We start from the raw sequence: 25,271 nt of genomic DNA on the forward strand, positions 1-25,271 counted from the left end.
ACTCATGACCCTGAGATCAAGAGTCACATGCTCTACCTTCTGAGCCAGCCTAATTAGCCACCCCTAATTGTGAACTCTGTGAACATCTCTAAACATACACAAGAATAAATACTACATTACAGTCCCCATATACACTTTACTTGTATTCAGCATTTTCAAGATTTTATCAACTCTCATTAGTCTGTTCTCTATTTTCTTTACTGAATTGCTTTAAGGATGATCCTAGTCATCGTGTCATTTCATGTCTATATATTTTAGTGTGTAGTTCCTTTTTTTAATGCTTAGTTATTTATTTTGAGGAGTGTGCAAGCACAGGGGAGGGACAGAGAGAGAACATTCCAAGCAGTCTTATCACTGTCAGTGCAGAGCCTGATACAGGGCTCGATCCCACGAAACATGAGATCATGACCTGAGCCGAAATCAAGAGTTGGACGCTCAACCAACCAAGCCACACAGGCATGCCTACTATGTATTTCTAAAAAATGGTCGGATGCAAGAACGACCTGGCTGTGACATCTGTCAGCCCCATTGATCACCACTGTTGACTTGGCCTATCTGACTGGCTAAGCAAGTGTCCCATTCTTCCCTCAACATTCCATGTGCTTTCCTTTCAAAGCTGTGTGCTCAGAGGATGATCTTCCCTGATAGAGGAGGACTATTCTTTGGTCAAGGGTATATGAATAGCTGTGCTCCCCTACTAAAATCTCCAAACAAGCTCTCAAGGTCCATTTGTAGGAGAAGTAGGTGAGTCAAGCTTCCAAGGTTCCAGACATCCAAATGAGGCACTGTATTTGTATGTGGCAGTTTGCCTGAAAAAAATAATAAATAAATTTTTTAATAAAATAAAAATTTTAAAGGGACATTTCTTTAGGGCACCTGGGTGGCTCAGCCAGTTGAACATCCAACTTTTCATTTCGGCTCAGGTCATGATCTCACAGTTCATGGGATCATGCCCCAAGTTGGGCTCCATGCTGAGAGAGTGGAGCCTGCGTGGGATTCCCCCACTTTCCACGTTCTCTTTCTCTCTCTTTAAAAAATAAAAATAAAAGGTGGACGTTTCTTTGAATAACAATTTTATTATCATATTTAGCAGTATTAACAATAGGGGCACCTAGGTGGCTCGGTCAGTTGGGTAAACATCTGACTCTTGATCTCAGCATAGGTCTTAATCACAGGGTCATGAGTTCAACACCGCGCCGCCCCCCTGCTTGGGCATGGAGCCTACTTAAAAAAAATATAGATAGATAGATAGATAGATAGATAGATAGATAGATAGATAGATAGATAGATAGTTTTTTGGTAAAACAATGAAAGTTCTCTGTCTTAAAAATATCTTTTTACAGATTGAGTCTTTCAAATCAAAATCTAAACAGTTGGTTCGCTTGTTGAATTTGATTGTTATTTCTCTTAAATCTCTGTCAGTCCAGAGCCATTTTCCTTTCTTTTTCCCTTGCTATTGCCAGGAAGGAATCAGGTTATTGGTCAAAGAATGTTTAACATTCTGAAGTTATCTTTTCCTCCTTGGAGTGAACTTGTCCCTCTGTTTCCTGTATTTTCTGTAAAATGGAACTTAAGTCTACAGAGCCTTGATTAAATTCAGGTCAGTTTATTTGAGGATGAAAAGAATACTTCGTATGAAATGGTTAGTGTGTCAGATTGTAGTTATTAGGAGACACAGAAGGTTTAATTGTACCCTTTTAGTGATACTGTTGTCCCACTTTTAGTGATACTAAGATTGATGACTGGATTTAGGTACTGCCAGTGTGAAATTCCCCATCCAACTTTCATCAATCGTTTGATGAATCATTACCTGAATCAATTATTTCATTTAGGATTATAAAGTGATCATTTTCTCAATGTGTGATTTCCTCCATACTTAATCACTGTAGTCCTATGAAAAAAAATTTTTTTTCCTGGGCTCCTAGGTGGCCCAGTCATTTAAGCATCCAGCTCTTGATTTTAGCTCAGGTCAAGATCTCATAGTTGTGGGATCCAGCCCTGCAGCATGGAGCCTGCTTGGGATTCTCCCTCTCCCTCTCTCTCTACCCCTGCCCCACTTGCACGTTTGCTTGCTCTCCCTCCCTCTCAAAATAAATAACAACAAAAAAAATCCCTTGGGGCACTTGGGTGACTCAGTTGGCTAAACATCAAACTCTTGATTCTTGATGTAGGCTCACAGTTCATGAGATCAAGCCCTGAGTAGAGCCTGCTTGGGATTCTCTCTCTCTCTCTCTCTCTCTCTCTCTCTCTCTCTCTCTCTCTCTCTCTCTGCCCCTCCCCTGCTCACATGCTCTCACACTCACTCTCTCTCTCTCTCTCATACACAAAATAAATAAACCTTTTTAAAAAAATTTTCCCTTATCCTCTAGTCTATTTAGTTATTCTGAAATGTTTAATTCTTGACTTTTGAGTACCAATTTTCAGTTAAAAGGCAATTCCCCTCATTCTTTCCAGTAGTGTCCAGTGCATAGTTTTGTTAATGGTTTTGTTTGTTTGTTGTACTTTTTTTGCCTTTTAAAAACTCAAGCAAATGTGTTTAACTATGAAAGCTATTTTTTTCCATGCCAGGTAGATTAATTTTTAGTTTTATTGGTTGGTAAACATAATGTCGGTAAATTTTAAGGCTAGATGTCTTATTCGTGATCCATCTTCAAAGCTTCCTTCCTCACATCATGGATTTATGTTCAAGGAATGCAAATTAAATATTAGTTCAAAAAATTGGAACGTAGATTGGATTTGAGCAGAAATTTTAGAAAAAAGAAATAGTAGTAAAGCATTCAACAGAATATTTTACAGGGGCGCTTGGGTGGCTGAGTCGGTTAAGCATCCAACTCTGGCTCAGGTCATGATATCATGGTCCGTGAGTTCGAGCCCTGTGTCGGGCTCTGTGCGGCCAGCCTGCTTTGGATTCTGTATCTCCCTCTCTCTCTGCCCCACCCCCTCACACTGTCTCTCACTCTCAAAAATAAATAAACATTAAACAGAATATTTTACTATAGCATAAATCATCACAGTACTATAGAGCTCAGGTTTAATAAGCAAATTTGTTCAAAATGAGATCAAACTCCCATGTTGGAAGGCTTTAAATAGAATTCTAACATTAAGGAAAAATAAACATAAGCCCAAGATTTTTTAATATAGCTAAGTGATTATTCTTTCCTGGTTATGACTAAAATCGGGAGACCTGTCTCTAATTTTGGTTCTGCTTAGGTTTTACTTTGCTCATTTGTAAATTGAGATATTTGGACTGGTCACACCATGGGTTCTTCAACTCTGTATGATTCTGTGAAAATTTGCAAAAATGGGTTGGTCTGTATAGTATATCTTCTCTTTTTAATTAAAGAGTCTATTAATGTCAGGGCACTTAGGTGGCTCAGTCTGTTGAGCGTCCGACTTTGGCTCAGGTCATGATCTCACAGTCAGTGAGTTAGAGCCCCGCGTAGGGCTCTTTGCTGACAGCTCGGAGCCTGGAGCCTGTTTCAGATTCTCTGTCTTCCTCTCTCTCTCTGCTCCTCCCCTGCTCATGCTCTGTCTCTCAAGAATGAATAAATGTTAAAAAAAAAAAAGAATCTATTAATGTCTTGGTTAATTTATTAACTATTAAGGAAATTTTATTCTGGGTGGAAAAAGGATATTCCTCTGTGATAGAAAAAAAGGATTTTTCTCATACTTCTAGGAATTTCAGGAGCAGCTGAAAATCACCACATTTAAAGATCTGGTCATCAGGGACAAGGAACTGACTGGGGCATTAATTGCTTCTCTTATCAACTGCTACATCAGAGATAATGCTGCTGTTGATGGCATTAGTTTACACTTACAGGACATCTGCCCCCTTCTGTATAGCACTGATGATGCAGTTTGCTCTAAGGTATGATGCTTTAGTAGCTGTATCAGTATTTCTTACAGGAGGTTTCATGGTATGAAAAACCCACTAGAACTGGAATTGGGAACCGTCTTTTACTTAACATATGAAGTCCCTTGGGTAGGTCTCTTAACCTCTCCTGGCCTCAGAGTCTTTGTGCATAAGGGATCGGAATATATCATTTCTTAAAATCCTTGTATATTTAAGTTTTTCATAAAGAATTTTGATAGCATTTCTAGTGCATATATTTTTAAATGGTTAAGTAATGTTTCTCTTTAGAAATTAAAAATCACTAAAACTTTAAGTCTGTAATGAATTAGAGTTAATTGGGCAATTTTTATTGATCCTTTCCTACAGGTGAAAATAATTTAAAAAATCAGTATCACAATGGACTGCCTGCTGACCAATAATGTATTGACTAGGCAAGAGATTTACCAGTCAAAAGCTATCTTGATTTAAATATTTGTGAGAGGAATTAAGAATAGCTAGGATTTTTTGGTCAAAAATTTTTCTGCCTAAAATTAAGAAGAAGTAAGTTTGTAGAGTTTTTATTTTTTGATGAGATTTGTATTGAGACACAGATCAAAACTTGTGTTGATAGCATCATCTGTGTGCTGAATTTTATATCTTAAGTTCTTGTCATCTCTAATTCTAGGCAAATGAACTTCTGCAGCGTTCCCGACAAGTTCAAAATAAGATTGAAAAGGAAAGAATGTTAAGGGAATCCTTAAAGGAATATCAAAAAATCAGCAATCAAGTGGACCTTTCCAATGTTTGTGCTCAGTATAGACAAGGTGAGAAACAAAATGTTCATACCTTGTTCCTGACTCAGGGGACAAATGACGGAACAAGTTACTGATGAAGAGCTTCTTCCCAAAAGCAAATCCTCCTTCAACTTCAGTTGCTCAAGTGATACCACACAGGAAATTCATGCCTTGTGTTTTAGTATTTGATGACTGTACTAGCCTCTGCAAAATCTATTGTGCTCTTTTTATATCTTGAAACGTAACTTTCCCACACTGGAGTTTCAGTCCTTGTCCAGTTAAACTACTGTCTGTATTAGATAGCTTCCTGGGTTTCATTTATTTTTTGGATGCTTTAAATTCTTCTGACTAATTTTTAAAATAGTACCTGTCTGCTTGCTTTAAAATTATTTTAGGGGCACCTGGGTGGCTCAGTTGGTGAAACGTCCAACTCTTGATTTCAGCTCAGGTCATGATCTCACGTTTAGTGAGATCCGAGCCCCAAGTTGGGAATCCACGCTGACAGCACGGAGCCTGCTAGGAGTTCTCTCTCTCCCTCTCTCTCTGTCCCTTCCCTGTGACGTGAGGGCATTCTCTCTCTCTCAAAATAAGTAAATAATCTGTTAAAAATAAAATAAAATTACTTTAAATCAAATCTAACATGCAAAAGTAATAACTGTTAGCACAGATATTGTTTTGAACTCCGAGATATTTTTTTTTCCATCCAGGAACTGAAACCTTCCCTTTTATTCTAACTATGAAAATGTTTTTCCAATGAAGAAGATGCATTTAATAGCTGCATTTTAGGCATATTGATACCTTGTTCTTTGGTAGATTCACCAGGCATATCTTATATGATACTGTCATCAGGTGACCAGTGTACAGTAGAGAAATAATAGCCTTGATCAGTATTTTTATAAACCAGCTAAGGGAAAACACATCCAGCCTAGTAATAACCCTTAACTTGGTCCTTTTCCTTTCTCATTAGTCCGTTTTTATGAGGGTGTGGTGGAGCTCTCTCTTACTGCTGCAGAAAAAAAAGATCCTCAGGGTCTTGGACTTCATTTCTATAAACATGGAGAACCAGAAGAAGACCTTGTGGGCCTGCAGGCTTTCCAAGAAAGGCAAGTTTCATCACCTTAGCAGATTGTTGACTTACAGACTTTTCTTGGTGTAAAGTTTGATTGATAGTACTGTATTAGGAAATAATATTTTAAGTACACTTATAAAATTGGATTTTGCTTTCACTTAAAAATGTCTTGTTTTAGGGGCACCTGGGTGGCTCAGTTGGTTAAGCATCCGACTTTGGTTCAGGTCATGATCTCACAGTTTGTGGGTTCAAGCCCCAAGTTGGGCTCTGCGCTGACAGTGTGGAGCCTGCTTGAGATTCTCTCTGCCCCTCCCCCATGTGCACGCATGTGGGCTCTCACTCTCAAAAATAAATAAACTTTTTTTTTTTTAAATGTCTTGTTTTTTTAAACTGAATTAGGATAATTCGTAGTTTAGAAGATTTAGTCTGGTGAATATTCTTAAGGACTTGCCTCTCTAGTTTCTATAACACTTTATTAATGTCAATTTTAAGTGAAATAACTTGGGGGCACCTGGGTGGCTCAGTTAGTTGAGTCTCTTGGTTTTGGCTCAGGTCATGATCCCAGGGTTGTGGGATCGAGCTCCAAGCTGAGCCTGCCTGAGATTCCTTTTCTACTCTTTCTCTCTCTCTCTCTCTCTCTCTCTCTCTCTCTCTCTTTCTCTTTCTCTCTTTCTCTCTCTCTTTCTCTCTCTCTTTCTCTCTCTCTTTCCCTCCCTCTCTCTCCCCACCTCCCTCCCTCACTGCCTCCCTCTGCCCCTCTCCCCAACTCATGTGTGCTCACGCTCTTAAATAAATAAAGAATGAATGAATGAATGAGCTAACTTATTTGGAACCATCTCTTCCCCTGCCTAATTTCTGGTTCTGGGTGAAGATGCGTATTTTATTTTAAGGGATGATTTTTAAATGTTCACAATTAGTAATGACTGTTAAAAAATGTGTGTCCACAAAGAAAATATATAACCTATCTAAAATGTGATTTTATTGATACATTCATTTTTATAACTTCAGTCTTTTTTGGTTAACCAGATGTTCCTAAAACCTAGAAAAAGTATACAATTTGTATTATTTTATCCAAATACATGTGTGTACATACATCTGTTTCCCAAAATAGTCTTCAAATTCTTCTGTGTATTTAAATTAGATAAGTCATTTGCTGTCTCATTAAATAATGCAGTTGTTCCTTTTCCATTCTTTTTCAGATTAAACAGTTACAAGTGTATTACAGACACGCTTCAAGAACTGGTAAATCAAAGTAAGGCTGCTCCTCAGTCTCCCAGTGTACCCAAAAAACCTGGGCCTCCAGTACTGTCATCTGACCCCAATATGCTGAGTAATGAAGAAGCAGGACATCATGTAAGAGACATAGCATATTTTTATTTTGAAATTACATTGTTTAGTTCCGTGTAGTAGTGGTGACAGCTCCTCTTGGGAAAGGTAGTAGCTCTGAGAACTTAGCATTTAATGATTCTCGATTTCAGGATTTTATAAGGTTGATGGTCATGATGTTCAGCAACAGCCTTTAACTGGTAATTTTTCCTTTTTTTTTTATTTTAGTTTGAACAAATGCTTAAACTGTCTCAACGATCCAAAGATGAGCTCTTTAGTATCGCCCTTTATAATTGGCTAATACAAGCTGATCTTGCAGATAAGCTATTGCAGGTAAAAAATACTTTTATTCTAATATTGTTAATTTGTATTTTCAAGTAACATAACACAATGGATTAAGCATATATATATTTACAGGAAATTCATTTTCTTATCCTGAACCTACCATTAGGTGTTAGAGTAAAGCCAGGTAACGTAATAATCTTTTCCTAGTGGGCAAAATAAGTTATTGCTCTAATTTTCTCATTATTTTAAGGCTGATATGGGTTGTTTATATAGTGGGGTGGAAATCACTGGATTATGAATTAGGAGACCTAAACTTGGTGTTACCTGTGTGTTAATTCAGTATGTGACCTCACACATGTCTTTTTACTATCCTAAGTCTCAGTGTTCTTCAGTCTGTAAAATAAATGTATGACATTTGATAATGGCAAGGATGTCTTTGAGCTAAGAGTCTAGGAATCTGTAGCTCTGTTTTCAAAGTTTATTAAGATTTATAATTGGATTGTAATTATTTTAATCAGCTTCATTTAAGTATCATAGCAGCTCTTTAACTCTGATAAAACAAAAGTCATACATATATAATGAGAAAAACTGTCCTCTGTTGGATTATAATTTTGCTAATGTATTCATGAAACACGGCACACCTGTAGTCTTAAAATGTTATAGTTACTACATAAAGAGCAAGTAAATAGTTAGAAAATGTTTCTGAGTAACTGTATAATTTGCAGATTGCTTCTCCATTTCTGGAGCCACATCTAGTCCGAATGGCCAAAGTTGATCAAAACAAAGTTCGTTATATGGATTTACTGTGGAGATATTATGAAAAGAACAGAAGCTTTAGTAATGCTGCTCGTGTACTGTCCAAATTGGCTGACATGCATAGGTATGGTATAATATTCTCACTGTGAAGAATTATTGATAACTAACCTAGATCTAGTTACATCCAGATTTCAGAAAATAAATAGCGTCTGGCTGGCTCAGTTGGTAGAATTTGCAACTCAGCCTCAGGGTTGTGAGTTTTAGCCCCATGTTGGATGTGGACTCTACTTAAAAAAAAAAAAAAAAAAAAGAAAAGAAAGAAAACCTCATTCAGGTTATATGCATGTAGAATTTTAATGCTTTTACTTGGACTGAAAGTTTACAGTTTTCTCTTTTCGTTTTTCATAGTGTGTAGAAGGTACCAAATACCCAATACCTTCTCTATCCAAACTGTCTTCTAAATCCTTTTTTTTTTTTTAATGCTTATTTATTTTGAGAAAGAGAGAGAGTTGGGGGAGGGGCAGAGGGAGAGGGAGACAGAGAAACCCAAGCAGGCTCTGTGCCATCTGCATAGAGCCTGATGTGGGGCTCGAACTCATGAACCATGAACCATGAGATCATGACCCAAGCTGAAATCAAGAGTCAGACGCTTAACCAACTGACCTACCCAGGCACCCCCTGAAACTTTTCTTTAAAGTTTGTCTTTAGATTCTTTCCTACTAAAAGCAGTTAATTAGTATTCTTAATTAAAAGGACAAAAACTTCTCAAAGGCTTTACAATTTTAAGTGTTTTACTAATTCTAGACTTATTTCCTCTGCTCTCACATTGTTTTAAATTACTGAAAAAGTTTTGAGCATATATGTTGAAGATTATTAAGAATCTTGTTAAAGAAAGCATTGAAATTTCTAGTTCGATTATCATATCAAAAAACAATTTTTTTTTTAAGAGAAAGAGCAAGTGAGGGGGAGAGAGAGAGAGAATCTTAAGAAGGCTCCCCACTGAGCACAGAGCCCATTGTGGGGCTCTATCCCACAACCCTGGGATCATGACCTGAGCTGAAGTCAAGAGTCAGACACTCAACCAACTGAGCTGTGAGCTACCCAGACAACCCTCAAAATACGATTTAATACAATCTGGATAGATCATTAATTTGACCCTGTGTTTTCATTTGGAATTTTCTTTGCCAAAATAATGCAAGTGCTATTTCTAAAAACTGTAGATCAGTTAAGTTAGGAGGAGGATGTTGTTGAAGCAAAGCGGTTATTAAACCAAACTAATCAGAATGGTCATTTATGGGGATACCTGTTTGGCTCAGTCAGTAGAGCTTGCAACTCTTGATCTCAGGGTTGTGAATTCAAGCCCCACCATAGGCATAGAGCTTACATTAAAAAAAATAAATAAATACATACATATGTACATACAATAAAGTAAAATAAATTTAAAGAGTCTAGATGTGACTAATAGCAAATGTGAGTATGTATATATGTGTTCTTAATTGCTCTTCCATTAGTATTTATTGTCCTTTTTCCTTGTTATAACAATAATTTTATTGTTATTAAGTATTCAGAAATTCTCTGACTTTTAAGAATACTTGTTATCCATATCTTCATTATACATAATACAATGTAACCGAATTTCTTCCTCATGTGAGATACCCTGTCCATCCACAATTTAGCTCTCAGCTTACCATCTCTCTCCACAATAAAATATCTTTCCAACTATAATGTTACTTTTTATCACTATACTTTTTGTATATATAGTCTGCAAAAAATAAATTTGTAGTTATAGAATGTTCTATTTTAAGTAATTTAGAAATGTTACCACTTTTAATATGTTTAATTCAAGTATGTATTTTTTAGAGATGAGAGGGGAAAGAAAGGGAAGCTCCTTCAGAAATGGGTTCTAAATGTACTAAACAGACTCCTAAAATAGTCCTTTATGTGCAACATTAAGAGATGGTGAGTGCGAAGTAACTGTCCTCTACACCTGTACTTTGAAAGATAGAAGGGAGAAAGGACTTAATTCTTTTTCCCTTTTGCTTTTTGCAGGGGGGGAGCAGGGAGGGTGAAAATATGGAAGCCATAGTTATACAGAAGGACAGTTTGAGATCTCTGAAAGGAAAAGCTAGTTTTTTCCTGATTCAAATCGAAAGTAATGGGGATATCAAAAGTTACATTTAATACTGGTTGCTTTGAGAGGTTCCCACCAACCAAATGAATTAGCGTGTTTGTTTTTAATGCCAAGTCACTTTATAATGTCAAAGAACCACATCTGATAGAGTTAGGGGATTGGAAAGGACTAAAGATGGTAACCATGGAGATGGATACATGTTTGGGGCTTTCTGACATCTGCCAGCCAGCCAGCGAGAGCACCAGTGATGTATGTTCAAGGAGTAGTGAGAAACATAAACACCATTTTTATTCCCAGGGAGCTCCCATTCCAGTGGGTAGATTTCATGCATGCAAGTTCAGGGTCTGTGAATACAATAAAAATAGGATAGTATGGTAGAAATTGCCGGATGAGGACGAGAGTGAGGAGCTGCTCTAGTTAAGATTGGTCAGAGGAGGCCTCACAAATTGTCATAAAAATTGATTCTTAAGTGACACGGATAGGCAGCTGTTAAAGAACAGAGGAAGGGGTCCAGGCATGGAGCAGTGGTCTCTGCAGAGGCAATCTATTCGATTCAAGTTTATCATGTTTAGAGTACAAAAAAAAAGCCATTGGCTTGGAGATGGTGAACAAGGGAGCAAGTAGAAGGAGCAGAGGTTGAAGGAGTGGGTGAAGGCATGTGACATAATCGGATGTTTGTTTTTAAGAGGTCAATCTAGTTGTTTTGTGGATGATCACATGTAGATTGGCCATATTCAGGTAGAGAAGCGAAGAATGTGAGGAGTAATCAAGAATGTTTTCCTTAATTTTAGTTTTAGAAGAATCCAAGTTTTAATATACTGAATTAAAGTTTTAAAATAGGATGTAACTTTTTTGGCTATAAACTTAAGTATTTCTTTATTTGATGCCTTAAATTGTAGATCTCTTTTATTAGAAATCCTATAATAATTTTTTCAAGTTTTAAATGACCTTTTATGTTCATTTGGTGTATAAAAAATAATGTGTCATAATTGATATATTTGTATATTGGATCCTTAAGAATTCATATAAATAAAAATAAGAGTTTTTCCTCCCAGCACAGAAATTTCACTTCAGCAGCGACTAGAGTACATTGCTCGAGCCATTCTTAGTGCCAAAAGTTCCACTGCCATTTCATCAATAGCCGCAGATGGTGAATTCCTTCATGAATTAGAAGAAAAAATGGAAGTAAGTGCTAAAGATACTTAAGCTTTGTCTGCATTGATCAGTAGCCACATTTATTCCATTTTTCCTTCTTCCTTCCAGTCAATAACAGGTCAGTAGCAGTCAGCATTATTCTAGTCTCTTCTGCCTACATGTGTTTATTTTCATATTTAGATATAAATATTTTAAAAGATTTTAAGTCTGTAGCACTTGGGTCACAGCACATTACTGTAATTAAAATTTTTTCTCTGTGGCATTTTTGAAGGTTTTTTCCAACTGTTCCAACACCAAGGACATTATATCACAATTACCATCTATTCTGGAAGCTAATGAGTAGATATATGAAATAGAGTAGGTTGAACTGCCCTAATTAAGAGACCCAGAAGTATATAATGGTCCAAATACAAAAGCTTATTCGTCATTCACAAATATCCACAGAGTGGGTGTTCCTGATTGGCCATTGGCTTTCTTCCACTTGATTGATTTCAAGACCCTATTTTACAGCTTTATTGTCTCCTATGGTCTTACCTTTTCTTCTCTCAAAGGGAGTTAGAGAACAAAAAACATGTAAGACGCATATTCACTCTCTTAAAGACCTAAACCCTGAAGTGACATACTTTACTTCCACTCACATTCCTTTGAAGAGAACTTAATTTTATGCCGTATCTCCCTGCAAAGGAGTTGAGAAGTATAATCTAGGTATTGTCTGGCTACAGTCATGGGAAGAACGAATGTTAGAGGTAGCATAGGCTCTCTGCCACAGTATACTTCCTTTGAAATCTTTTATGTTGTGATGAAGAGTTGCTGGTCTCCTAGGTCTTTATTTACACATTTTTCTTATTGAGGTGTAATTGACATCTAACATATTACAGATGTGTAATGTAATGATTCAGTATTTTTAGATATTGCAAAATGATCACCGTATTAAGTCTAGTTAACATTTATCATCATACATAATTACAATTTTTTTTCTTGTGATAAGAGCTTTTAAGATCTATTCAACACCTATCAAATATGCACTATGGTGTTATTAACTATAGTCACTATGCTGTTTTGTATACGTTAGTTTTACTTTAACAAACTTAAAGTCAGATACTAGGAATCATTCCTTCAAGTACTTGTTGATTTATCATAAAGAACATAAGACTTGCTTTTTTTTAATCCAAACTAGGTTGCTAGGATCCAACTTCAGATACAAGAGACACTACAAAGGCAATATTCCCATCATTCTTCTGTACAGGATGCAATTTCTCAGCTGGATTCCGAACTAATGGACATAACTAAGGTAATAAAAAAGCAAGTTGAATTACTCTAGCAGTCACCTAATATCTACAGATTCCTTGTTTCTTTTGTGTTCTACTCTGTGTTTCATGGGAAAGATTAATCTATCTCCACAAAATAAGATAAGCCATTCTTGGGAGCATGTTGCTGGGCTGACAAATCACTGCTGTGGTATCTTACTCTTAGGAAGAGTTTACTTGCTCTTTGCAGGCCATTTTCTACCAAAAATCTATCAGCCTCACGTGGGGCTTTGTTAAAATTCCTGCCATCTATTTTATGGCCTTGTTTCTTGTCTTGGAAAAGTAATTTATGTTTCCTTGTATCTTCAAGCCTCTCCCACTCTGTATTTCTGAGCAATTCCTTTTTCAATTATTCTTGAACATTTCTCCAAATACTGTGAAACACTCTGAGATTTGTCAGTATTTCCAAGATTTTGGAAACCCTAGTTTAGACAACACTAATTATAAAAGAAATATCATTGCAGTATCTCCCTGCCAGCCAAGGGGGGAAAAAGGCACAGATGTTGAAATCTATTTAAATGTATTTACCGTGCCTTCACCATTCTTAATCGGGGGTTATGACAGCTGTATGTCATCATGTCTTTATATCATGTATTAGGAACTTTGAATAAAATCCTTGATTACTTTTAATTGTCAAAGAGTGCATCACTGTTAATTTCTGACTGCTGACCTCTGGTTGCATGTATAATGATGACATTTTCTCTGACAGCTTTATGGGGAATTTGCTGACCCGTTTAAACTTGCAGAGTGTAAGCTTGCAATAATTCATTGTGCTGGTTATTCAGACCCTATATTGGTGCAGACACTTTGGCAAGATATCATAGAGAAAGGTAAGTGCTCACTTACGGGTATATTAGCATACATTATTTAGTGACTTGGTAGAGGAATGCAAGCTGCTAGTGGCTCTCCTATATCTAGAGTAGAGGGTGAGTGGAGGGTACGTAGACATGGCAAAGGGTGGTCCTCCAGAGAATGACCTCAGTTTATACTGGAGAGGGCTCTCAGAGAAAAGGATGTGTCATTTTTGTGGTTGTACTTTTTTTTTTTTTAATGTTTGTTGATTTATTTTGAGAGAGAGGGAGGTGCACGCAAGCTAGGGTGGGGCAGAGAGAGAGGGAGACAGAGAATCTCAAGCAGGCTCCACACAGCCAGCATAGAGTCTGACACAGGGCTCAAACTCAAGAACTGTAAGATCATGATGTGAGCCGAAGTCAAGAGTCAGACTCACAACTGACTGAGCCAGCCAGCAGCCTCTGTGGTTGTACTTCTTAATAAGGGATTCTGAGACACTTTCCCAGAATCCTGTAACGAGCGCCCTGGTAAGACAAGAGCATTTCAAACACTAACAGAAACAGAGTATCTGCTCATTATATTAGAATCATTTCTAGGGCATTTGTACCTCGAAACAGAATAAAATAGCCAATTTAAACATTTCCCATTAAAAAACAATTTAGGTTTCTAATGGTGTGTCTTTTTCTTGCAGAATTGAATGAAAGTGTGACGTTGAGCTCCCCAGATAGAATGCATGCTCTTAGTCTCAAGGTTGTGCTCCTTGGCAAAATTTATGCTGGCACACCTCGCTTCTTTCCTTTAGGTAAGCAATAACCTTAAGTGCTATCAGAGGTGTTTTGTTTTCTTTTGATGGTTTTCTTCATTGCAGTGGAAATGCAATGTTCTTCAGAGTCGAATTGTTTCTTTGTTGCTGTTTAGCTCAGCAGTTTATTTCTGCCTCTCCAGAAAGACTTCCAAAGATAGCAGAAATTTGTTGATAAATAGATAGGAAACTTTCTTTGACCTTCCAGGTTTATATATCTATCTGGAAACAGTGCTAACAAACTGTTATGATTATATTGTTGGTAATGCTATGCAAGTTCAAGGAGAAAAGAAAAATGGCTGGTGTTTTTCTGCATGGGCAATCTGTGATTAATTCAACTGCAGTCTATTATACTGAGGACATATTTTTCTTTAAAATAGCAGATAGTTGTGTTAAAAATGCAATTTTGAACCCCTTTCTTATCCAAATATACTGACAATAATTGTTATCTATGTAGTGACTCTTAATTATTAGCCATTTGCCAATGTGTAATGTTTTCTTCAACTGTAAATTAACATAAATACACCCATAACATAGAATGTTAAGCACCTAGTGTTTTTGAAAAATGTTGAGAACCAGGAAAGTGCTCACAACATAACATTAAATTGGGTTTTGTTTTTGTTTTTTGTTTTTAGAGAGAGAGTGCACACGAGCAGGGAGAGGGGCAGAGAGAGAGAGAGAGAGAGAGAGAGGGAGAGAGGATCTTAAGTAGGCTTCATGCTCAGTGCCGAGCCCAATGTCTGGCTCGATCCCACAATCCTGGGATCATGACCTGAGCTGAAATCAAGAGTCAAACACTCAACTGACTGAGCCACCCAGGCACCCCTAAATTGTTTTTTGTTTGTTTGTTTGTTTTAATGTTTGTTTATTTGTGACAGAGAGAGATTGAGAGACAGAGTGTGAGCAGGGGAGGGGCAGAGAGAGAGGGAGACACAGATTCCGAAGCAGGCTCCAGGCTCCAAGCTGTCAGCACAAACCCCAACACGGGGCTCAAATTCATGAGCTGTGAGATCATGACCTGAGCTGAAGTCAGCCGCCCAACTGACTCCGCCTCCCAGGCACCCCTGTTTTTTGTTTGTTTGTTTGTTTGTTTGTTTTCTTTGTGGGGTTTTTTTGTTTTGTTTTGTTTTTTGTTTTTTTAATGTTTTTATTTATTTTTGAGACAGAGAGAGAGCATGAGCAGGGGAGGGGCAGAGAGAGAGGGAGACACAGAATCTGAAGCACATTCCAGGCTCTGAGTGGTCAGCACAGAGCCTGACGCGGGACTCGAACTCACAGACTGTGAGATCATGACCTAAGCTGAAGTCGGATGCTTAACTGACTCAGCCACCCAGATGCCCCTTTTTTGTTTTGTTTTTTTTAAAATGAGGATAGAGACTTGTTTATAGACCATCTCTGATTTAGGACCTCTTCCCTGAAGATGTCAAGAAATAAAACCATTATAGTCATGCCATTTTTCTTGTAAGTATAGATTGAAACTGCCATGATATTTCATTAATGAGGAAAATAAAGACAAAATTAAAACTTAACAATTTTAATAATTTTAAAAAGGCCACGTTATACATAATTTCTTTTGAGGTATTTCTGCTTTGACTTAGGTTTTATTTTTATTTTACTTTTTTTTAATGTTTATTTATTTGAGAGAGAGTGAGCAAGGGAGGTGCAAAGAGAGAGGGAGACAGAATCCCAAGAAGCCTCCACACTGTCAGCACAGAGCCCGATGCAGGGTTTGAACTCGTGAATCATGAGACCGTGACCTGACCAAGAGTGAGACAACCAACTGACAAAGACACCCTGGCACCCATTGACTTGGATTTTTAATTTTTGAGCCCAACAAAGTTTAGGGTAGAAGAGTCCTTTTTCTTTCTTTCTTTCCTTTTTTTTTTTTTTTGGTCCATCTTTCAATGACAAACTTCTGAGGGCTTCAAACTAGAAGTTTAGGGCTTTTGAATTTTGATTACCTATGCAAAATTTTTGTATGGTAAATACTAGAGGAGACGCAGGTTCAGTAGCAGCCTTTTCGGTGATTCCTCTTGCCCATCGATGTTCACATTGGTCAGTCTCGGATTTTAAGTATCATAAATATGAATGTGAGTGTTATTGTTACAATCTTATGACATGACAAGTAGTAAAAAATGAGAATAAGGCCTACTTGTTAGTATCAGGAATTACCAATTCTATAACAACAACAAAATAGTAATTATGTGAGGTGAAGTACATGTTAACTAACCTTACTGGAGTAAACATTTCACAATATGTATGTGTATCACATCACATTGTATACCTTAAACTTACACAATGTAATATGGCAGTTATAGCTCAATAAGCTGAGGGTGGGGAGGGAGTTAACAATTCTAATTTCTGATCTTTTTCCCTCTCCAGATTTTATTGTGCAGTTTTTAGAACAGCAAGTTTGTACTTTGAACTGGGATGTAGGTTTTGTAATACAGACAATGAATGAAATTGGAGTGCCATTACCTAGGCTACTGGAAGTATATGATCATTTGTTCAAGTCACGGGTAAGGAAAATATGAAATAAAATGAAATAATATTTTTTTTATTTAAAAAATTATATTTAATGTTTATCTTTAAGAGAGAGGGAGAAGTAGAGTGCAAGCAAGGGAGGGGCAGAGAGAGAGGGAGACACAGAATCTGAAGCAGGCTCCAGGCTCTGAGCTGTCAGCACAGAGCCCAACACAGGGCTTAAACTCACAAACTTGGAGATCATGACCTGAGCTGAAATCGGACGCTTAACTGACTTACCCAACCAGTCACCCCTGAAATAATTTTATTTAAGGTAAATGAACATTTTCTGGATAAAAGAGGGAGAGCATTTTTATTTACATCTCATATGATAAAATCGATCAGAAATTTGCTTCATTTGTTGAATATAAATTATCATATTTTAGATTCCTAAAACCGATGAGTTGTTTTGCTTTATATTATAAAAATAAAATATTTCATAATAGTAAATATAGTTATATTTGCTATACTCTTGGTGGAATAGGCTAAACCCATACATTAAGAATTACCATTTAATGGGGCATCTGGGTGGCTCATTCGGTTAAGCGTCCCACTTTGGCTCAGGTCATGATCTCACAGTTTGTGAGTTCGAGCCCCACATCAGGCTCTGTGCTGATGGCTCAGAGCCTGGAGCCTGCTTCGGATTCTGTTGTCTCCGTCTCTCTCTGCCCCTTTCCCACTTGTGCTCTGCCTCTCTCTGGCTCTCAAAAATAAATTAAAAAAAAATTTTTTTTTAAGTAAATTGTAACCTTTAAAAAAAAAAAGAATTACCATTTACTTTAACAAAACAAAATAACAGTGTATTTATTCCTTGTAACTTCATTTAAAATATACCAAACATCTTCCTCCCCACCAGAAAAGAAAACTTTTGTTAACTGTGATGGTGATGCCTGGTAACTAGATTTATGGTGATCATTTCTTAGTATAAACAAATAGGGAATCGTTACAATGTACACCTGAAATTAACAGGTGTCAGTTATACCTCAATGTAAATAAAAATCTTTCTTACCACATTGAGCCTTATCAGACTATGTATTTTGTAATTTTTATCCTAAGATAAAAGATCCAAATTAAATCTTGTTGACGTATATATTATTCTTTTATGGTAGCACCATCAAAACGTTTATGCAGTGCTTTACAAGGCTCTTGTATATCTCATTTAAGCCCCACAATGAGCCTACGATGGAAAATGAGCAAGTAGTAGTATCCCCATTTTCTGCTACATCTGACAAGGGCTCAAGTCACATAGCTAATAACTGGTAAAACTAGAACTAGAATTAAGATTCTTCACTGGTTCATGGCTCAGTCAGTTGAGTGTCCACCTCTTGGTTTCAGCACGGGCGCCTGGGTGGCTCAGTCGAGTGTTTCAGCTCAGGTCATGATCCCAGGGTCATCGGGCTCTGTGCTGAGTATAGAGCCTGGTTGAGATTTTCTTTTTCTCTCTCTCTGTTCTCTCCCCACCCCTCCTCAAATAAAAAAATGAGAAAAACATTTTTTTTAATTAAAAAGATTCTTTACTGGTTTAGTCTTTTATTTACAGTATCAGACTAAGTGTGCATAGGTGTAAAGTAAAAGTGATGTCACAGCTATCAAGAAGAGAAACATAAATGATTAAAAAATCAGTTGACAAAAAAGAAAAGAAAAATCAGTTGACACAGTTTGCTTTATAACTCATGATGTGTATTTTCTTTATAGGATCCATTCTGGAACAGAATGAAGAAGCCACTGCACCTTTTGGATTGCATACATGTGCTATTGGCAAGATATGTTGAGAATCCTAGCCAAGTTTTAAATTGTGAGAGGTAACTATAACCGTTTCAAATGTTTCTAATAGGTATCTGGGCAACTAAGTTGGAGAGAATGAAGGAAGATGTGGAGACTAACTGGTTGAATGATACCAATTAGCATGTATAAAAGGTTAGAGTTTTTACCATTTTTCAAACCTTGTCCTAAATCCTTTCTATAGGTAAAGTGATATGAGTTATGAATTACTTCTACACTGCTTCTGTTTTGAATTAGTGACTTAGTGTAGTTCAGTTATGCCTTTGTGATATTATTGGCCATTTCAAGGTATATTTGTTTGAAAAGACCAAAAAAATGTAAATAATTTCATTTTAGGAGTCATACTTAATTGCTTCTTTCCCGTTATAATAATCTTCCAAAGGAAAATGGTGGTTATGTGGTAATTCACCTATCTCCTGCATTTCTTGTCTGTTTTCATTTATTTACCATTTACTTAATCCTATAATCCTTGCTCTTTGTGGGACTATACTAAAATTAGCAGAAGTTGGAGAGAAGTCTTATGGGAGGAAATGTTTCTTGGGAGAAAAAAAAGCAAACTCCCGTGTGAGAAAGGGGAGAGGAAATGTTTCTGAATGTATTGATAGTTGATCAGGTATCTTTTCTTTTACAGGAGAAGATTTACAAATCTGTCCCTGGATGCTATCTGTGGTTATCTGGTTGAGCTTCAGTCTATGAGCTCGTCAGTAGCAGTACAAACCATCACAGGAAATTTTAAATCTCTTCAGGCTAAACTCGAACGGCTTCATTAATATTATAATGTATTTTCATCTATGTATTTTGATCTGTAAAATAAAAGCTCAGCTGTCCAGATATCAGGTGCTGTAAATCTAAGAACAACTTTAATAGAAATGTGGTTTTAAAAGTGGCTACTATCTACAAACAGTACATTTGCCAGATGAATTATTTTTTACTATTTTGTTTTTTAATCAGGTTAAGAAACACCTGAACTAAGATTACCTATGATCTTAACACAAGAATAAAAAATATTTAGAAACTCTTATTTTTAATTTAATGCAGGCAGAAATTTTGAACTTATGCTATTCATTTTCAAGTTAGTCCAAGGATATGGATACTAAAACTTAAATAGGCTAGCTGAGCAGGTCCCATAATACTGGATTCTACAACAATCCTTTTTTTTTTTTTTTTTTTTATGTTTATTTATTTTTGAGAGGGAGAAAGACAGAACATGAGCAGAGGAGGGGCAAAGAGAGAAGGAGACACAGAATCCAAAGCAGGCTCCAGGCTCCAGGCTCCGAGCTGTCAGCACAGAGCCCAACGCAGGGCTCAAATTCACAAACCACAAGATCATGACCTGAGCTGAAGTCGGACGCTTAACCGACTGAGCCACTCAGGCGCCCCTACAACAATCCTAATACAGGCAAATAAACACTGTCTCTTTTTAAAAATTATTTAGATTTTGGGTTCATCTTTGGAAAGGAAATTTCTTTCCAGCTACTTTCTTTCCAGCTACTAATTTTGCCACAATTCCTAAAGATTAATACATACCTGGCTGTTTCTTGAGCAGGTGGCAAATGTGTAACAAATGTTCTATGTCCTAAAAACCTACACAGAGAGATACTGTTTTCCTTTAGTGTCTACCTACCAGTCCTTGAGACTGATTACTGACTCCATTAAAGCAGTGGTTCTCAAAGTACGCACCAAATGGCCACATAAACATCATCTGGGAATTTGCTCCCTGTTTGATTCCCCCTCCTCCCTCCCCAGTCAATAACCATAATAAATGAGTTTTACCCAAGATATGATATATAAAGCAAAATCGTTAGGAATGTAGTTTTTAGCCTTCAACAAATTGGAATAAACTTAACCAAGTTCCCCAAAGTCATGGCAACAAGGGAGGAGAATAGAGTGGGAATGACCAGGACTAACAAAAAGCAGGAACATGGACTTCTTTCCTTTCACCTTTTATGCTATCAAGAGTAATCACCTTCTGCTTATTGTCACTAAAACATGTCTAACAATTTTTACAGTACATTTTGAAAATATTTTTCTTTCTTATACTTTCCCAAGATCATGGGTTGACCTTTTCATATTCTCCTAGAATGTAGTTCCCTTTTTCCCATAATCTTCTAATTCATAATATTTAATAGACTGTCAAAATGTCATACATAGGTACCACTAACTCTCATAATTTTCAGCTTTCAGTTCCTTTAGTTTTTTTAATATGTAAAATTTAAGTTATACACTGTTAATTTTCTAAGCTTAAAATTCTGTGATGTCTACTTAAAATGAAAGTCTTGCTTAAATGTTATTTAGCCATGACTCCAGTCCTGGGAAAAAAAATGTATACACACACACGTATATATAATTAGACCATTTACACACAAACACATTAATATCCATGTTAAATATACTCAACTCACAATATTAAAGCTATATCTTTCAAAAGGAAAGCTAACAGGGCTAAATGGTCCTTAGGAGTCAGAAATCTTAACCCTGTTCCTTTCATCACAGAACATCTTCTGAGGTTTATAAAACTTCCAGCTACTCAGCAGATGTTTTCCATATCCTTGGGAGAGTGAGACCCCTAAGAGACATTAGGTCCTCTCCTTTTTAACTGTCTAGAACAGTGTTTCTAAAACTTTTAATTCATAAGAACCACCTGGTGTCCTCAAAAAAATAAATGTTCCACCTGTAATGTGATGCTGATACTGGTGGTCATTGGATCAAACTTGGAATAGCATTGTTCTAGCACATTTATCTACTGTATTAGTGTATTTTGTACTTGGTATGTATTCAACACATTTCTTTATAATGACTATTAAACATATAGACAATGAATAATAACATTGTTTATGCAACAGTGCATTCATTGTAGGCAGTGAGGAGTCACTGAAGATCTTGATTGTGACATATTTGTTTTAGGTAGATCATTTTCATGTGGCAAAATGGTCAGGAAAGAAGAGAAAAATCTATTTTGAGTAACTGCAAGATATGGGATATTGACCCTGAAATGCATGTGATGTATGTCCAACATTTCTTTAGTTATAACATATGTGACTTTCTAGTGACTTGTTCATTGAACACACTTCTCTACACATCACATGCATTTCCTCCACATTTATGTTTTATAGTTCATTTCATCTCAGGATCACAGATTGCTCATTCTCTTCCTCAGGATACTTCCCGCCCTCTTTTCCTCTTTTTCATGAGAGGAAAAATTATGAAAGTGATATAGTTGTATCAAGAAAATGAAAAACTGGAATATTAAATGTAAAGGTCTTGAAAGGGCACATAATTTTCTTTCATTTTTCTATCAGTTTTTTCATTTAAATTCTCTTAATAATAAAACATTTTTTCCAGAATATTTTTGAGCCTTCTAGTAAATCATTTAAACTCTACAAACTTTTATTTTCCTAATAAGCACATTTTCCTCATAAGAAGATTAAAGTAGAAGACTTACTTAAATCTAAAACTTGGTAAGAACTAATGTAATCTATTTTTATTTAGTTTTGTTCTATACTTCAAATATTAATTTAACAATGCTATTATTTTTACTTCTTTTTTATTGCAAATTTTTTTTTTAAGGGAGCTCACCCATGTGTAAGTGGGGGAGGCGCAGAGGGAGAGAGAGAGAAAGAAAATGAATGTCAAGCAGGCTGCATGCCCAGTGTGGAACCCAACTCTGGGCTTGATGCCACAATCCTGGGATCGTGACCTGAGCTGAAATCAAGCGTCAGACGCTCAACGACTGAGCCATCCAGGCGCCTCTAAACGTCATTTCTAAACTGCATTATGACATGCTTGAAATGAAACATTTGTTTTAAAGCCCTCAGTTACGCTTTTTGCATTTAGGAAGCTCCTATCAGCAGGATGCTAACCCTTTTTAAGATTAATCAGTTTACCATGCAGGAGCTAGGATTATCATATCTCCAGCCCACACCTGAGTTTTCGCTAGTGCGATGAACATTTGTATTTGGTTGACCTCCAAAGCTCCTCAGTCAAAATATGACTGGATCTGTGTTCACTCCTCTCCCTGCAATCTGCCCACTCCTGTTCCTCCTCCTCTATTTTCTTTTTTTTTTTTTCTTTTTCTTTAAGGTAAGCTTTATACCCAACATGGGGCTTGAACTCATGACCCTGAGATCAAGAGTCTCATGCTTTACCAACTGAGCCAGCCAGATGCCCCTCACCTGTATTTTATACCTCAGTCTTTATCATCTGAAATTTCCACTCAAATATGAGTAGTATCCTTAAATTCTTCCCTCTCATTCCAAATCCAGTCGCCAATTTCTTAGCAAGTTTGTTTTCTTAATATCCATTTATCTGTTCAATTATCTCACTATTTTAGGTTTTTAGGGTTTAATGAGGTTATTCTACTTCACTTGGATGTCTACAGTAATGTCTAACTGGTCTTCCTGCCTCTAATTTGACACCCCTTCTTTGTTCCTTTTCCACACTAACATTAGTGCAGGGTACCTGGGTGGCCTAGTCAGTTAAGCGTCCGACTTTTAATTTCAGCTTAGGTCATGATCTCACAGCCCTGTGATTGAGCCCCATATCAGGCTCTGCGCTGGGCATGAAGCCTGCTTAGGATTTTCTCTTCCTGTCTGCTGCTCCCCCAGCTCAGGCACGTGTGCACGCAAGCTCTCTCAAAAAAAGAAAGAAAAGATGTTGAAAAAACAAAATGTACACCTACATATATTATACTCCCACGTTTTCCCTTGGAAGAAATTCCAAATTTCTGGTGTGGCATTAGGACTTTATTGCAGTTGGCAAAAACAAAAATAAGAATTTTAGTTTAAGCCAAAGAAGAATTTATTAGCCTTCAAAACTAAGAAGTCCAAGTATAAACCTACTTCTGCATGGCTAGTTCCAGAGCCTTGATATCTTCAGGGCTTTCTCTAGGTCAGTTCTGCTCTTCTCTTCATGTTTATTCTTTGTGTCTGCAGACAGTTTACTCCATACCTCCTGGGAGAATGCAGGGAGTGTCAAGTGACTTTATCTCCCTCACTCTAACCCAGACATATAGTCAATGGAGAAGTCCTAGGAAAGGTTCTGGTTAACTCAGCTTGAGTCATGGACTCAGTCTTGGGGTGTGGTGGTACAGGATCATCACCCAAAGTATACAGAACAGGAAAGAAGTGTTTTCTTAAAGAATTGAATGCTAGGCACACAGCATTCCACATAAGTCCACTGTATCTGTCCACCTACCTTGCTTACCACTTACTTCCTAATGCTATATATAATGAAGACGATAAGCCCATAGAGCCAAGAAACACAATGAATCCAGAGCAGGACAGACACAAAATCACACCAAAGCATATCATAATCAAATTCTCAGCAAATAAAAAATAGAAGGGAACCTATTCAGTCTGATAAAAAGACATCTATGGAACATGTACAGCTAAAATCACACCTAATGGTAGAAGACCAAAAACTTTCTCCTTGAAGTTGCGAACAAAATATGGATGTTTCTTTTCCACATTGTGGTTGGAGGTTCTGATCATTGCAACTTGGCAAACAAAAGAAATGTAAAAACGTATAAATTAGAAAAGCAGAAATAAATACATGGACAGGCAATTATATAGAAAATCCTATAGAATATACAGAAAATACTAGAACTACTAACTAGGAAAAAATGGTAGAACTAATAAGTTACATCACAGGACACAAGGTCAACATACCAATTGCATTTCTATGTACTAGCAAGAATTAAAAATTTTTAAACACTCCTTTAAAATAGCATTTAAAAAAACAAAAGAAAGAAAAAATACCCCCTCTCTCTGCCTTAAAATAAAATAAGAGGGTCACCTGGCTGGCTCAGTCAAAAGAGCATGCGACTCGATTTCACGGTCATGAGTTTGAGCCCTAGGTTGGGTGTAGAGATTATAAAAAAAAAAAAAAAAAAAAAAAAATATATATATATATATATATACACACACACACACACACACACACACACACACACACACAATAAGACATTTTGACAAGATATGTGTAAGACCTGTGCAATGGAAACTATAAAACAGTGCTGGAAGAAAGTAAACCCCTAATGAGAAAGATAAAATGTTCATGGGTTGGGAGACTGAACTAATAACACACCAATTGATAGATCCAAAGCAATCCCAACAAGATTTCCAGAAAACTTTGTAGAAATTGACAAACTGATCCTAAAATTTATATGGGATTGAGAGATTCTAGGATAGCCAAAACAGTTTTGAAAAAGAATAAAATTGGAGGACATATTCCAATGATTTCAAGATTCTATTATTAAGTTACAGCAAGGTAATGATGTGGCATTGGTGTAAGGATTATACATATGAATCAATAGAACAAAATAAGCATACAGAAATACATGCACACGCTTGTACAGGCAACCAATTGTCAACAAAAGTGCCAAGGTAGTTCAGTGGGGGAAAGAACAGTCTAATGAATGGCACCAAAACAAATATCCACACGGAAACAAAACAAAACCCTCCATTTTTACCTTGTAACATATACAAAAATTAACTTGACATGCATCACAGATGTCAAGTTAACAGGTAGGACTGAAACTTCTGGAAGAAACTAGTAAAAAAAAAAAACCAAACGATCTTTGTGATCTTTGATTAGGTATGTTCTTAGGATGCAGAAAACCTGAATCAGAAAAAGTTGATAAATTGAAATTCATCAAAATTTAAGACATCTCTTCAAAAACCACATTAAGAAAATGAAAAGGTAACCCACACATTGGGA

At 36.7% G+C, this 25,271-nt stretch overlaps 1 protein-coding gene across 2 annotated transcripts in view; it reads left to right on the forward strand.

Annotated features, from left to right (window-relative positions):
- Window positions 1-21,900, forward strand: part of NUP155 (nucleoporin 155) — a 72,998-nt gene extending 51,098 nt beyond the window's left edge. For both annotated transcript variants that reach the window (XM_015067613.3, XM_053201385.1), the window contains 13 exons: window positions 3,677-3,868; window positions 4,518-4,656; window positions 5,594-5,729; window positions 6,895-7,048; window positions 7,250-7,354; window positions 8,032-8,186; window positions 11,249-11,378; window positions 12,526-12,639; window positions 13,365-13,485; window positions 14,139-14,249; window positions 16,632-16,768; window positions 18,468-18,574; window positions 19,186-21,900. In XM_015067613.3, the coding sequence (XP_014923099.1) occupies window positions 3,677-3,868; window positions 4,518-4,656; window positions 5,594-5,729; window positions 6,895-7,048; window positions 7,250-7,354; window positions 8,032-8,186; window positions 11,249-11,378; window positions 12,526-12,639; window positions 13,365-13,485; window positions 14,139-14,249; window positions 16,632-16,768; window positions 18,468-18,574; window positions 19,186-19,324 (1,740 nt within the window). In that variant the 3' untranslated portion in view covers window positions 19,325-21,900. The remainder of the gene's footprint in view (window positions 1-3,676; window positions 3,869-4,517; window positions 4,657-5,593; window positions 5,730-6,894; window positions 7,049-7,249; window positions 7,355-8,031; window positions 8,187-11,248; window positions 11,379-12,525; window positions 12,640-13,364; window positions 13,486-14,138; window positions 14,250-16,631; window positions 16,769-18,467; window positions 18,575-19,185) is intronic.
- The last annotated feature ends 3,371 nt before the right edge of the window (window positions 21,901-25,271 follow it).

This window comes from Acinonyx jubatus, chromosome A1 (assembly GCF_027475565.1).
Source record: "Acinonyx jubatus isolate Ajub_Pintada_27869175 chromosome A1, VMU_Ajub_asm_v1.0, whole genome shotgun sequence".
Taxonomy (NCBI): Eukaryota; Metazoa; Chordata; class Mammalia; order Carnivora; family Felidae; genus Acinonyx; species Acinonyx jubatus.